The sequence below is a fragment of the Oncorhynchus clarkii genome, chromosome 24, assembly GCF_045791955.1.
Source record: "Oncorhynchus clarkii lewisi isolate Uvic-CL-2024 chromosome 24, UVic_Ocla_1.0, whole genome shotgun sequence".
In the NCBI taxonomy this organism is placed as follows: Eukaryota; Metazoa; Chordata; class Actinopteri; order Salmoniformes; family Salmonidae; genus Oncorhynchus; species Oncorhynchus clarkii.
Genome location: NC_092170.1, coordinates 42,254,075 through 42,268,989, shown reverse-complemented (window position 1 = coordinate 42,268,989; position 14,915 = coordinate 42,254,075). Strand labels below are relative to the sequence as shown.

Below are 14,915 nucleotides of genomic sequence, written 5' to 3'. Positions count from 1 at the left end.
CTACTGAATGATAATGGGGGTAACATCAGCTACAGTTTGCCCTTGTGTCATACTAGTGTGTAGTATTAGTGAGTAGTATTACTGTGGAATATTAGTCAGTTATATTAGTATTTAATATTGGTGTCTAATATTAGTAAATAATATCAGTGTGTGTAGTATTAGTGAGTAATATCAGTGAATAATATTTGTGTGTGAGTAGTATTAGTGAATAATATTTGTGTGTGAGTAGTATTAGTGAGTAATATTAGTGAATAATATTTGTGAGTGAGTAGTATTAGTGAATAATATTTGTGTGTCAGTAGTAGTAGTGAATAATATTAGTGAATAATATTAGTGAATAATATTTGTGTGTCAGTAGTAGTAGTGAATAATATTAGTGAATAATATTTGTGTGTCAGTAGTATTAGTGAATAATATTTGTGTGTGAGTAGTATTAGTGAGTAATATTAGTGAATAATATTTGTGAGTGAGTAGTATTAGTGAATAATATTTGTGTGTCAGTAGTATTAGTGAATAATATTTGTGTGTCAGTAGTATTAGCGAATAATATTAGTGTGTGAGTAGTATTAGTGAATAATATTTGTGTGTGAGTAGTATTAGTGAATAATATTAGTGTGTGAGTAGTATTAGTGAATAATATTTGTGTGTCAGTAGTATTAGTGAATAATATTTGTGTGTCAGTAGTATTAGTGAATAATATTAGTGTGTGAGTAGTATTAGTGAATAATATTTGTGAGTGAGTAGTATTAGTGAATAATATTTGTGTGTGAGTAGTAGTAGTGAATAATATTAGTGAATAATATTTGTGTGTGAGTAGTATTAGTGAGTAATATTAGTGAATAATATTTGTGTGTCAGTAGTAGTAGTGAATAATATTTGTGTGTCAGTAGTATTAGTGAATAATATTAGTGTGTGAGTAGTATTAGTGAATAATATTTGTGTGTGAGTAGTATTAGTGAATAATATTTGTGTGTGAGTAGTATTAGTGAATAATATTAGTGAATAATATTTGTGTGTCAGTAGTATTAGTTAATAATATTTGTGTGTGAGTAGTATTAGTGAGTAATATTAGTGAATAATATTTGTGTGTGAGTAGTATTAGTGAATAATATTTGTGTGTCAGTAGTATTAGTGAATAATATTTGTGTGTGAGTAGTATTAGTGAGTAATATTAGTGAATAATATTTGTGTGTGAGTAGCATTAGTGAGTAGTATTAGTGAATAATATTTGTGAATGAGTAGTATTAGTGAATAATATTAGTGAATAATATTAGTGAATGAGTAATATTAGTGAATAATATTTGTGTGTGAGTAGTATTAGTGAATAATATTTGTGTGTCAGTAGTAGTAGTGAATAATATTTGTGTGTGAGTAGTATTAGTGAGTAATATTAGTGAATAATATTTGTGTGTGAGTAGTATTAGTGAGTAGTATTAGTGAATAATATTTGTGAGTGAGTAGTATTAGTGAATAATATTTGTGTGTCAGTAGTATTAGTGAATAATATTAGTGTGTGAGTAGTATTAGTGAGAGCGTACTGGATGAGGAATTTCTAGATGTATGACAGAAGACAAAACACCTCACAACAACACTAGACTTGTTGGTTTTAGAAGAGAATTCATTTATATTCCTGCTGTGTGACCAGACTGGCTGTTGACATGCCGTTCTGAAGTTCAAAGGAAGTGGAATAGAGGGTTGTGGTGAGCTGCCATGTCCCCTCCTTCCTCTTGTTCTTAATTGTTGAATTAAGGTCACTAGTTAGTAAGTAACTCCCCTCACCTGGTTGTCTAGGTCTTAATTGAAAGGAAAAACCAGCAGACACTAGACACTTCATGGATTGAGGTTGACACACCTGGGCTACATGTTCCTTTCTGTGTGATGTTGGATCTGAGAGATATATAAAGAGAGAGAGAGAGGGGGGGAGAGACAGAGCGAGAGAGAGAGACAGAGAGAGGGAGAGAGCGGGAGAGAGAGAGGGAGAGACAGAGAGAGAGAGGGAGAGAGACAGAGGGAGAGAGAGAGAGAGACAGAGAGAGAGACAGAGAGAGAGAGCAAGACAGAATGAGAATGAGAGAGACTGTTTAACATCATCCTTAGCTCTGGCTGAGTGTTTTTGTTCTGATGCCTGCTGATATACTAACCGGTTTCCTCTGAATGCATTTTTACTGTTGCCATGACAGCAGATGGACGGGACTAGAATACTTTGGTGGTGTGATGTTGTTAAGGGCCGTGCAGGAGTCAGGATATGGTACTGTAGTGATACAGTGTAGTGGCCAGATATCAGCCCAGGATTGCATTGATATGTCAGCCTTCAACTAACTAATTGTTCCTTATCTATCTATATATCTATTATCTCTCTCTCTTCACTCTTCTATCTCTCTTTCCCTCTCCTTCTATCTCTCCTATCTCTCTCTTCACTCTCCTATATCTCTTTCCCTCTCCTTCTATCTCTCTCTTCACTCTTCTATCTCTCTTTCCCTCTACTTCTATCTCTCTCTCTCTCTTCACTCTTCTATCTCTCTTTCCCTCTCCTTCTATCTCTCCTATTTCCCTCTCCTTCTATCTCTCCTATTTCCCTCTCCTTCTATCTCTCCTCTCTCTCTCTCTCTTCACTCTTCTCTCTCTTTCCCTCTCCTATCTCTCTCTCCTATCTCTCTCTCTCTTCACTCTTCTATCTCTCTCTCCTCCTATCTCTCTCTCCCTTCACTCTTCTATCTCTCTTTCCCTCTCCTTTTATCTCTCTCTCTCCTATCTCTCCTTCTATCTCCTCTCTTCTCTCAATTCAATTTTAAGACAAAACATATGTCTACTTTGCCAAAGCAATTGAAATAGATAATAAACAATAAAAAATGAACAGTAAACATTACACTCACAGAAGTTCCAAAAGAATCATTGTTGTAATGATGTGCAAATAGTTAAAGTACAAAAGGGAAAATAAATAAACATAAATATGGGTTGTATTTACAATGGTGTTTGTTCTTCACTGGTTGCCCTTTTCTTGTTCTTGCTGCTGTGATGGCACACTGTGGTATTTCACACAGTAGATATGGGAGTTTATCAAAATTGTATTTGTTTTCTAATTCTTTGTGGATCTGTGTAATCTGAGGGAAATTGGTGTCTCTAATATGGTCATACATTTGGCAGGAGGTTAGGAAGTGCAGCTCAGTTTCCACCTCATTTTGTGGGCAGTGAGCACATAGCCTGTCTTCTCTTGAGAGCCATGTCTGCCTACGGCGGCCTTTCTCAATGGCAAGGCTATGCTCACTGAGTCTGTAAATAGTCAAAGCCTTCCTTAATTTTGGGTCAGTCACAGTGGTCAGGTATTCTGCCACTGTGTACTCTCTGTTTAAGGCCAAATAGCATTCTAGTTTGCTCTGTTTTTTTGTTAATTCTTTCCAATGTGTCAAGTAATTATCTTTTTGTTTTCTCATGATTTGGTTGGGTCTAATTGTGCTGCTCTCCTGGGGCTCTGTGGGGTGTGTTTGTGTTTGTGAACAGAGCCCCAGGACCAGCTTGCTTAGGGGACTCTTCTCCAGGTTAATCTCTCTGTAGGTGATGGCTTTGTTATGAAAGGTTTCCTTTTAGGTGGTTGTAGAATTTAACGTCTCTTTTCTGGATTTTGATAATTAGCGGGTATCGGCCTAATTCTGCTCTGCATGCATTATTTGGTGTTTAATGTTGTACACGGAGGATATTTTTGCAGAATTCTGCATTCAGAGTCTCAATTTGGTGTTTGGGTGAGGCCGGGTGCTGCAGACTGTTCTAGTGTCCTCGGCAATTCGGTGACATATATGTTGAAGAGGGTGGGGCTTAAGATGCATCCCTGTCTCACCCCACGGCCCTGTGGAAAGAAATTTGAGTGTTTTTTTTGTTGCCAATTTTAACAACACACTTGTTGTTTGTTTACATTGATTTTATAATGTTGTTTGTTTTTCCCCTAACACCACTTTCCATCCATTTGTAAAGCAGATCCACATGCCAAATCGAGTCAAAGGCTTTTTTGAAATCAACAATGCATGAGAACACTTTGCCTTTGTTTGTTTTTTACTGTGTGTCAATTAGGGTGTGCAGGGTGAATACGTGGTCTGTCGTACGATAATTTGGTAAAAAGCCAATTTGACATTTGCTCAGTACATTGTTTTCATTGAGGAAATGTACGAGTCTGCTGTTAAGGATAATGCAGAGGATTTTTCCAAGGTCGCTGTTGACGCATATCCCACGGTAGTTATTGAGGTCAAATTTGTCTCCACTTTTGTGGATTGGGGTGATCAGTCCTTGGTTCCTAATATTGGGGGAAGACGCCAGAGCTAAGGATGATGTTAAAGAGTCTCTCTCATTCTCATTCTGTCTTTCGCTCTCTCTCTCTCTCTCTCTCTCTCTCTCTGTCCCTCTCTCTCTCTCTGTCTCTCTCTGTCCTCTCTGTCCCCCTCTCTCTCTTCTCTCTCTCTCTTCTCTCTCTCTCTTTCCTCTCTCTCTCTCTCTCTAGTCCTGATGGGAGCTACCTGGCAGCAGGATCAGCAGATGGAGCCGTTTACATCTGGAACGTCAACTCTGGCAACCTGGAGACACGACTACCGGACATGCACAGGTAGGACGACTGGACTGGACTAGACTAGACTGCACTAGACACTGGACTGGACTAGACTTGCCTGGATGTTTCCCAGTCTGCCCGTCTGCCTGTCTGTCCTCTGAACCCCACCCAGCCTCTGAGGACCTTAGCTTTTAGCAGCTATCGTCAGCCCTGATGGGCTCCGGCCAACACGGCATCAATTAGCTTGATGATACTTCCTCTTTGTGTTGTAGACGCTATTAGTGGACTAGAGAATGTTACAGGCTATTAGATAGTGTTTACATTAGCAGGAGAGGGGAGTAGGGTTCTGGCAGCAGGAGGAGGAGAGTAGGGTTCTGGCAGCAGGAGGAGGAGAGTAGGGTTCTGGCAGCAGGAGGGAGGGTAGGGTTCTGGCAGCAGGAGGGGGGAGTAGGGTTCTGGCTACAGGAGGGAGAGTATGGTTCTGGCTACAGGAGGGGAGAGTAGGGTTCTGGCAGCAGGAGAGAGAGTAGGGTTCTGGCAGCAGGAGGGAAGAGTAGGGTTCTGGCAGCAGGAGGGGAGAGTAGGGTTCTGGCAGCAGGAGGGGAGAGTAGGGTTCTGGCAGCAGGAGGGGGAGAGTAGGGTTCTGGCAGCAGGAGGGGAGAGTAGGGTTCTGGCAGCAGGAGGGGAGAGTAGGGTTCTGGCAGCAGGAGGGGGAGAGTAGGGTTCTGGCAGCAGGAGGGGGAGAGTAGGGTTCTGGCAGCAGGAGGGGGAGAGTAGGGTTCTGGCAGCAGGAGGGGGAGAGTAGGGTTCTGGCAGCAGGAGGGGAGAGTAGGGTTCTGGCAGCAGGAGGGGAGTAGAGTAGGGTTCTGGCAGCAGGAGGGGAGAGTAGGGTTCTGGCAGCAGGAGGGGAGAGTAGGGTTCTGGCAGCAGGAGGGGGAGAGTAGGGTTCTGGCAGCAGGAGGGGGAGAGTAGGGTTCTGGCAGCAGGAGGGGGAGAGTAGGGTTCTGGCAGCAGGAGGGGGAGAGTAGGGTTCTGGCAGCAGGAGGTGAAAGTAGGGTTCTGGGTGTTAACATGTTAGCCATAACCTCAGTACTGGTACCCAGTGTATATATAGACAAGTTATCATTACTCAGTACTGGTACCCAGTGTATATATAGACAAGTTATCATTACTCAGTACTGGTACCCAGTGTATATATAGACAAGTTATCATTACTCAGTACTGGTACCCAGTGTATATATAGACAAGTTATCATTACTCAGTACTGGTACCCAGTGTATATATAGACAAGTTATCATTACTCAGTACTGGTACCCAGTGTATATATAGACAAGTTATCATTACTCAGTACTGGTACCCAGTGTATATATATAGACAAGTTATCATTACTCAGTACTGGTACCCAGTGTATATATATAGACAAGTTATCATTACTCAGTACTGGTACCCAGTGTATATATATAGACAAGTTATCATTACTCAGTACTGGTACCCAGTGTATATATAGACAAGTTATCATTACTCAGTACTGGTACCCAGTGTATATATAGACAAGTTATCATTACTCAGTACTGGTACCCAGTGTATATATATAGACAAGTTATCATTACTCAGTACTGGTACCCAGTGTATATATAGACAAGTTATCATTACTCAGTACTGGTACCCAGTGTATATATAGACAAGTTATCATTACTCAGTACTGGTACCCAGTGTATATATAGACAAGTTATCATTACTCAGTACTGGTACCCAGTGTATATATAGACAAGTTATCATTACTCAGTACTGGTACCCAGTGTATATATAGACAAGTTATCATTACTCAGTACTGGTACCCAGTGTATATATAGACAAGTTATCATTACTCAGTACTGGTACCCAGTGTATATATAGACAAGTTATCATTACTCAGTACTGGTACCCAGTGTATATATATAGACAAGTTATCATTACTCAGTACTGGTACCCAGTGTATATATAGACAAGTTATCATTACTCAGTACTGGTACCCAGTGTATATATAGACAAGTTATCATTACTCAGTACTGGTACCCAGTGTATATATATAGACAAGTTATCATTACTCAGTACTGGTACCCAGTGTATATATAGACAAGTTATCATTACTCAGTACTGGTACCCAGTGTATATATATAGACAAGTTATCATTACTCAGTACTGGTACCCAGTGTATATATAGACAAGTTATCATTACTCAGTACTGGTACCCAGTGTATATATATAGACAAGTTATCATTACTCAGTACTGGTACCCAGTGTATATATAGACAAGTTATCATTACTCAGTACTGGTACCCAGTGTATATATAGACAAGTTATCATTACTCAGTACTGGTACCCAGTGTATATATATAGACAAGTTATCATTACTCAGTACTGGTACCCAGTGTATATATATAGACAAGTTATCATTACTCAGTACTGGTACCCAGTGTATATATAGACAAGTTATCATTACTCAGTACTGGTACCCAGTGTATATATAGACAAGTTATCATTACTCAGTACTGGTACCCAGTGTATATATATAGACAAGTTATCATTACTCAGTACTGGTACCCAGTGTATATATAGACAAGTTATCATTACTCAGTACTGGTACCCAGTGTATATATAGACAAGTTATCATTACTCAGTACTGGTACCCAGTGTATATATAGACAAGTTATCATTACTCAGTACTGGTACCCAGTGTATATATAGACAAGTTATCATTACTCAGTACTGGTACCCAGTGTATATATAGACAAGTTATCATTACTCAGTACTGGTACCCAGTGTATATATAGACAAGTTATCATTACTCAGTACTGGTACCCAGTGTATATATAGACAAGTTATCATTACTCAGTACTGGTACCCAGTGTATATATAGACAAGTTATCATTACTCAGTACTGGTACCCAGTGTATATATAGACAAGTTATCATTACTCAGTACTGGTACCCAGTGTATATATATAGACAAGTTATCATTACTCAGTACTGGTACCCAGTGTATATATAGACAAGTTATCATTACTCAGTACTGGTACCCAGTGTATATATAGACAAGTTATCATTACTCAGTACTGGTACCCAGTGTATATATAGACAAGTTATCATTACTCAGTACTGGTACCCAGTGTATATATAGACAAGTTATCATTACTCAGTACTGGTACCCAGTGTATATATAGACAAGTTATCATTACTCAGTACTGGTACCCAGTGTATATATATAGACAAGTTATCATTACTCAGTACTGGTACCCAGTGTATATATAGACAAGTTATCATTACTCAGTACTGGTACCCAGTGTATATATAGACAAGTTATCATTACTCAGTACTGGTACCCAGTGTATATATAGACAAGTTATCATTACTCAGTACTGGTACCCAGTGTATATATAGACAAGTTATCATTACTCAGTACTGGTACCCAGTGTATATATAGACAAGTTATCATTACTCAGTACTGGTACCCAGTGTATATATATAGACAAGTTATCATTACTCAGTACTGGTACCCAGTGTATATATAGACAAGTTATCATTACTCAGTACTGGTACCCAGTGTATATATATAGACAAGTTATCATTACTCAGTACTGGTACCCAGTGTATATATATAGACAAGTTATCATTACTCAGTACTGGTACCCAGTGTATATAAATAGACAAGTTATCATTACTCAGTACTGGTACCCAGTGTATATATAGACAAGTTATCATTACTCAGTACTGGTACCCAGTGTATATATAGACAAGTTATCATTACTCAGTACTGGTACCCAGTGTATATATAGACAAGTTATCATTACTCAGTACTGGTACCCAGTGTATATATATAGACAAGTTATCATTACTCAGTACTGGTACCCAGTGTATATATATAGACAAGTTATCATTACTCAGTACTGGTACCCAGTGTATATATAGACAAGTTATCATTACTCAGTACTGGTACCCAGTGTATATATAGACAAGTTATCATTACTCAGTACTGGTACCCAGTGTGTATATAGACAAGTTATCATTACTCAGTACTGGTACCCAGTGTATATATAGACAAGTTATCATTACTCAGTACTGGTACCCAGTGTATATATAGACAAGTTATCATTACTCAGTACTGGTACCCAGTGTATATATAGACAAGTTATCATTACTCAGTACTGGTACCCAGTGTATATATAGACAAGTTATCATTACTCAGTACTGGTACCCAGTGTATATATATAGACAAGTTATCATTACTCAGTACTGGTACCCAGTGTATATATAGACAAGTTATCATTACTCAGTACTGGTACCCAGTGTATATATAGACAAGTTATCATTACTCAGTACTGGTACCCAGTGTATATATAGACAAGTTATCATTACTCAGTACTGGTACCCAGTGTATATATAGACAAGTTATCATTACTCAGTACTGGTACCCAGTGTATATATAGACAAGTTATCATTACTCAGTACTGGTACCCAGTGTATATATATAGACACGTTATCATTACTCAGTACTGGTACCCAGTGTATATATAGACAAGTTATCATTACTCAGTACTGGTACCCAGTGTATATATAGACAAGTTATCATTACTCAGTACTGGTACCCAGTGTATATATAGACAAGTTATCATTACTCAGTACTGGTACCCAGTGTATATATAGACAAGTTATCATTACTCAGTACTGGTACCCAGTGTATATATAGACAAGTTATCATTACTCAGTACTGGTACCCAGTGTATATATATAGACAAGTTATCATTACTCAGTACTGGTACCCAGTGTATATATAGACAAGTTATCATTACTCAGTACTGGTACCCAGTGTATATATATAGACAAGTTATCATTACTCAGTACTGGTACCCAGTGTATATATATAGACAAGTTATCATTACTCAGTACTGGTACCCAGTGTATATAAATAGACAAGTTATCATTACTCAGTACTGGTACCCAGTGTATATATAGACAAGTTATCATTACTCAGTACTGGTACCCAGTGTATATATAGACAAGTTATCATTACTCAGTACTGGTACCCAGTGTATATATAGACAAGTTATCATTACTCAGTACTGGTACCCAGTGTATATATATAGACAAGTTATCATTACTCAGTACTGGTACCCAGTGTATATATATAGACAAGTTATCATTACTCAGTACTGGTACCCAGTGTATATATATAGACAAGTTATCATTACTCAGTACTGGTACCCAGTGTATATATAGACAAGTTATCATTACTCAGTACTGGTACCCAGTGTATATATAGACAAGTTATCATTACTCATTTTGTATTTATTATACATTTTATTACATGTTTTATTTTTCTATAATTTCTCGATATTCTTTCTCTCTCTGCGTTGTTGGAAAGGGTCCGTAAGTAAACACTCCACTGTTAGTCTCAACCTGTTGTTTCCAAAGCATGTGACGAATAAACTGTCATTTTGATTTGATACCTGTCGATAGATGAGAACCTGTCGTAGCCATTTGTCAACTCATCTCCTTGTGGGACAATAACAACTGTGTTCTAATCCTGCAAAACATAAAGATATGAATCTGTTTTAAAGTAATCGATTTAGTTTCATCTTGATGAATAGAAACTTTTTTTTACTAACATTACCAATCTGAGGTAAAAAATAAATCATTAAAAAGACGTGCGTTGTGTAAGGTAGTAACACGAACTGTCCACGTTAGGGAACATAGAGCTTTATAAAATGATTCATGTCCATTTAAGATAGTAGATGTTTCCCACTCACAGTTCCCAGTGAATCCCAACAGTCCATCTGCTCTGTTTGGTTCCCAGTGAATCCCAACAGTCCATCTGCTCTGTTTGGTTCCCAGTGAATCCCAACAGTCCATCTGCTCTGTTTGGTTCCCAGTAAATCCCAACAGTCCATCTGCTCTGTTTGGTTCCCAGTGAATCCCAACAGTCCATCTGCTCTGTTTGGTTCCCAGTAAATCCCAACAGTCCATCTGCTCTGTTTGGTTCCCAGTGAATCCCAACAGTCCATCTGCTCTGTTTGGTTCCCAGTGAATCCCAACAGTCCATCTGCTCTGTTTGGTTCCCAGTAAATCCCAACAGTCCATCTGCTCTGTTTGGTTCCCAGTGAATCCCAACAGTCCATCTGCTCTGTTTGGTTCCCAGTGAATCCCAACAGTCCATCTGCTCTGTTTGGTTCCCAGTGAATCCCAACAGTCCATCTGCTCTGTTTGGTTCCCAGTGAATCCCAACAGTCCATCTGCTCTGTTTGGTTCCCAGTGAATCCCAACAGTCCATCTGCTCTGTTTGGTTCCCAGTGAATCCCAACAGTCCATCTGCTCTGTTTGGTTCCCAGTAAATCCCAACAGTCCATCTGCTCTGTTTGGTTCCCAGTGAATCCCAACAGTCCATCTGCTCTGTTTGGTTCCCAGTGAATCCCAACAGTCCATCTGCTCTGTTTGGTTCCCAGCGAATCCCAACACTCCATCTGCTCTGTTTGGTTCCCAGTGAATCCCAACAGTCCATCTGCTCTGTTTGGTTCCCAGTAAATCCCAACAGTCCATCTGCTCTGTTTGGTTCCCAGTGAATCCCAACAGTCCATCTGCTCTGTTTGGTTCCCAGTGAATCCCAACAGTCCATCTGCTCTGTTTGGTTCCCAGTGAATCCCAACAGTCCATCTGCTCTGTTTGGTTCCCAGTGAATCCCAACAGTCCATCTGCTCTGTTTGGTTCCCAGTAAATCCCAACAGTCCATCTGCTCTGTTTGGTTCCCAGTAAATCCCAACAGTCCATCTGCTCTGTTTGGTTCCCAGTGAATCCCAACAGTCTATCTGCTCTGTTTGGTTCCCAGTGAATCCCAACAGTCCATCTGCTCTGTTTGGTTCCCAGTAAATCCCAACAGTCCATCTGCTCTGTTTGGTTCCCAGTGAATCCAACAGTCCATCTGCTCTGTTTGGTTCCCAGTAAATCCCAACAGTCCATCTGCTCTGTTTGGTTCCCAGTGAATCCCAACAGTCCATCTGCTCTGTTTGGTTCCCAGTGAATCCCAACAGTCCATCAGATCTGTCCCATTTAGAAATACTGAGTGAGTCAACGCTGTTCCACTGTCTGTCTTGTGGATGGATGGATGCACATTGAAGTGAATGAGATTTAGGCTACGTCCAAAGCCCGATGGCACCCTCCTCCCTATGCTGTGCACTACTTTTGCCTAGAGCCCTATGATGTTTTGGTACTGGCTAAAAGAAGGAATCGGGTGTCATTTCAGATGAGCCCTTATTGACTTGTCTCTCTCTGTCTGCCTGTCTCTCTTGTCCCCCCCCTCCAGTTCGTCCATCAACGCGGTGGCCTGGTCTGGGTCCGGGGAGTACGTGGTCAGTGTGGACAAGAGCCGGCGTGCCGTCCTCTGGAGTGGCATTTAAACATTTAAACAGTCTGGTCGACTGGCCAGCCCTCAGACCCATTCCAACATCAGTTTGGGGTTAGGTTTAGAAGGTCATCTGATCATTGGCTGAGAGAACACGTTGGATGTTTAACATGGCTGAGAGAACACGGAACACGTTGGATGTTTAACATGGCTGAGAGAACACGGAACACGTTGGATGTTTAACATGGCTGAGAGAACACGGAACACGTTGGATGTTTAACATGGCTGAGAGAACACGGAACACGTTGGATGTTTAACATGGCTGAGAGAACACGGAACACGTAGGATGTTTAACATGGCTGAGAGAACACGGAACACGTAGGATGTTTAACATGGCTGAGAGAACACGGAACACATAGGATGTTTAACATGGCTGAGAGAACACGGAACACATAGGATGTTTGTCTCACTCCTGCTACCAGTTTGACAGAACGTAACGTGGGCGATATCCCACGGTTGCCTGGCTACCGATCAAACATCACTCAGGTTAAACGCCACGCCCACTAACGTTTTCTTCTTCACCATGAGTCTGGATTAGTTTACTCCCCCGAAGACTTCCTGAAAGCGAACACATTCAAACCGTTCTGATTGGTCCCTGAATTGGCCTACACGATTCATGAATGACGTCAGCAACAACGACTTCTAGGACGGCAGGTTCAGACGGATGTATGGCGCTATCGATAGAGCAGCGAAATGAAAGGACAGATCTGACACGGTCTGCTGTTTTTCTTCGGTTTATAACTTTGCTAAAAAGGGACCTGGCAGAAAATCATAAATACAATATCTTTGTCTTTCAAAAAAGTCAATGGTTTCATTTTGTTCTCTCCATGATTGTATAGGGTCATAACGGTGCCAACATAACTCCATAGTGTTGCTTTGCCTTTCTTTTGTACACAAGCATTTGTTCTGTCAAAACAACTTTTTTTACTTAGTAGTTGAAAAATGTATGTGGTGTCTAGCAATTCGTACTGGGGAAGGAAAAGCATGGGTTATGCTTGACGAGAAACGAATACACTAGTTATTCAGGGATAAGGATTCATATTCTCTGCTTCAAACAATTGGAGGTAAAGCTTCATGCTCTAGGCTGGCTTACAGAAAACACTACCATATCAGACAGTGTTAGAGTCACAACTGGTCTGCTGGTCTAATAGCTGATACATGATGGAAAAACTATCATGACAACTGTGATAATATGATGAAAGGTTTTAATCTAAGCTACATGGCACATGTACAGGGCTGAAGGGAACGGAGTTATCTGGAGGGTTCTGAAGGGAACAGGGTTATCTGGAGGGTTCTGAAGGGAACGGGGTTATCTGGAGGGTTCTAAAGGGTTATCTTGAGGGTTCTAAAGGGTTATCTTGAGGGTTCTAAATGGAACGGGGTTATCTGGAGGGTTCTGAAGGGAACGGGGTTATCTGGAGGGTTCTGAAGGGAATGGGGTTATCTGGAGGGTTCTAAAGGGTTATCTTGAGGGTTCTAAATGGAACGGGGTTATCTGGAGGGTTCTGAAGGGAACGGGGTTATCTGGAGGTTTCTGAAGGGAACGGGGTTATCTGGAGGTTTCTGAAGGGAACGGGGTTATCTGGAGGGTTCTAAAGGGTTATCTTGAGAGTTCTAAAGTGAACGGGGTTATCTGGAGGGTTCTGAAGGGAACGGGGTTATCTGGAGGGTTCTGAAGGGAACGGGGTTACCTTGAGGGTTCTAAAGGGTTATCTTGAGGGTTCTAAAGGGAACGGGGTTATCCAGAGGGTTCTAAAGGGAACAGGGTTATCTGGAGGGTTCTAAAGGGTTATCTTGAGGGTTCTAAAGGGAACGGGGTTATCTGGAGGGTTCTAAAGGGAACAGGGTTATCTTGAGGGTTCTAAAGGGTTATCTTGAGGGTTCTAAAGGGAACGGGGTTATCTGGAGGGTTCTAAAGGGAACAGGATTATCTTGAGGGTTCTAAAGGGAACAGGGTTATCTGGAGGGTTCTAAAGGGAACAGGGTTATCTTGAGGTTTCTAAAGGGAACGGGGTTATCTTGAGGGTTCTGAAGGGAACAGGGTTATCTTGAGGGTTCTGAAGGGAATGGAGTTATCTGGAGGGTTCTAAAGGGAACAGGATTATCTTGAGGGTTCTAAAGGGAACGGGGTTATCTTGAGGGTTCTAAAGGGTTATCTTGAGGGTTCTGAAGGGAACGGGGTTATCTTGAGGGTTCTGAAGGGAATAACCAGCTGTTGCTGGTCTGTTATTGAGAACAGATGGAACTTAACATCTTTACCATTCCTCACAAGGATATTGGCTTGGCTTTTGCCCACAATCAGTAATACAGCTGGACAACATTTAGCATTTAGTAATAAAATCATATTGAGGTGTTGATGAGAGCAATACACCTGTCTCTCTCTCTCAATTCAATTCAATTTCAATTTCAATTCAAGGGTTTTATTGGCATGGGAAACATGTGTTAACATTGCCAAAGCAAGTGAGGTAGATAATATACAAAGTGAAATAAACAATAAAAAATTTACAGTAAACATTAAACATACAGAAGTTTCAAAACAAAGACATTACACATGTCATATTATATATATACAGTGTTTTAACAATGTACAAATGGTTAAAGGACACAAGATAAAATAAATAAGCATAAATATGGGTTGTATTTACAATGGTGTTTGTTCTTCACTGGTTGCCCTTTTCTCGTGGCAACAGGTCACAAATCTTGCTGCTGTGATGGCACACTGTGGAATATGAGAGTTTATTAAAATTGGATTTGTTTTCGAATTCTTTGTGTTCTCTCTCTCTCTCTGTATCTCTCTCTCTCTCTCTCTCTCTGTATCTCTCTCTCTCTCTCTCTCTGTATCTCTCTCTCTCTCTCTCTCTCTCTCTCTCTGTATCTCTCTCTCTCTCTCTCTGTATCTCTCTCTCTCTCTCTCTGTATCTCTCTCTCTCTGTATTTCTCTCTCTCTGTATCT

General features: G+C 40.4%; 1 protein-coding gene across 2 annotated transcripts in view; it reads left to right on the top strand.

Annotated features, from left to right (window-relative positions):
* LOC139383018 (protein Atg16l2) overlaps nucleotides 1-14,596 on the top strand; it is a 62,403-nt gene extending 47,807 nt beyond the window's left edge. The window contains exons 17-18 of one of the 2 annotated variants that reach the window (XM_071127311.1): nucleotides 4,487-4,588; nucleotides 11,864-14,596. In XM_071127311.1, the coding sequence (XP_070983412.1) occupies nucleotides 4,487-4,588; nucleotides 11,864-11,957 (196 nt within the window). In that variant the 3' untranslated portion in view covers nucleotides 11,958-14,596. The remainder of the gene's footprint in view (nucleotides 1-4,486; nucleotides 4,589-11,863) is intronic. The other variant, XM_071127312.1, reaches the window with a different exon arrangement.
* The last annotated feature ends 319 nt before the right edge of the window (nucleotides 14,597-14,915 follow it).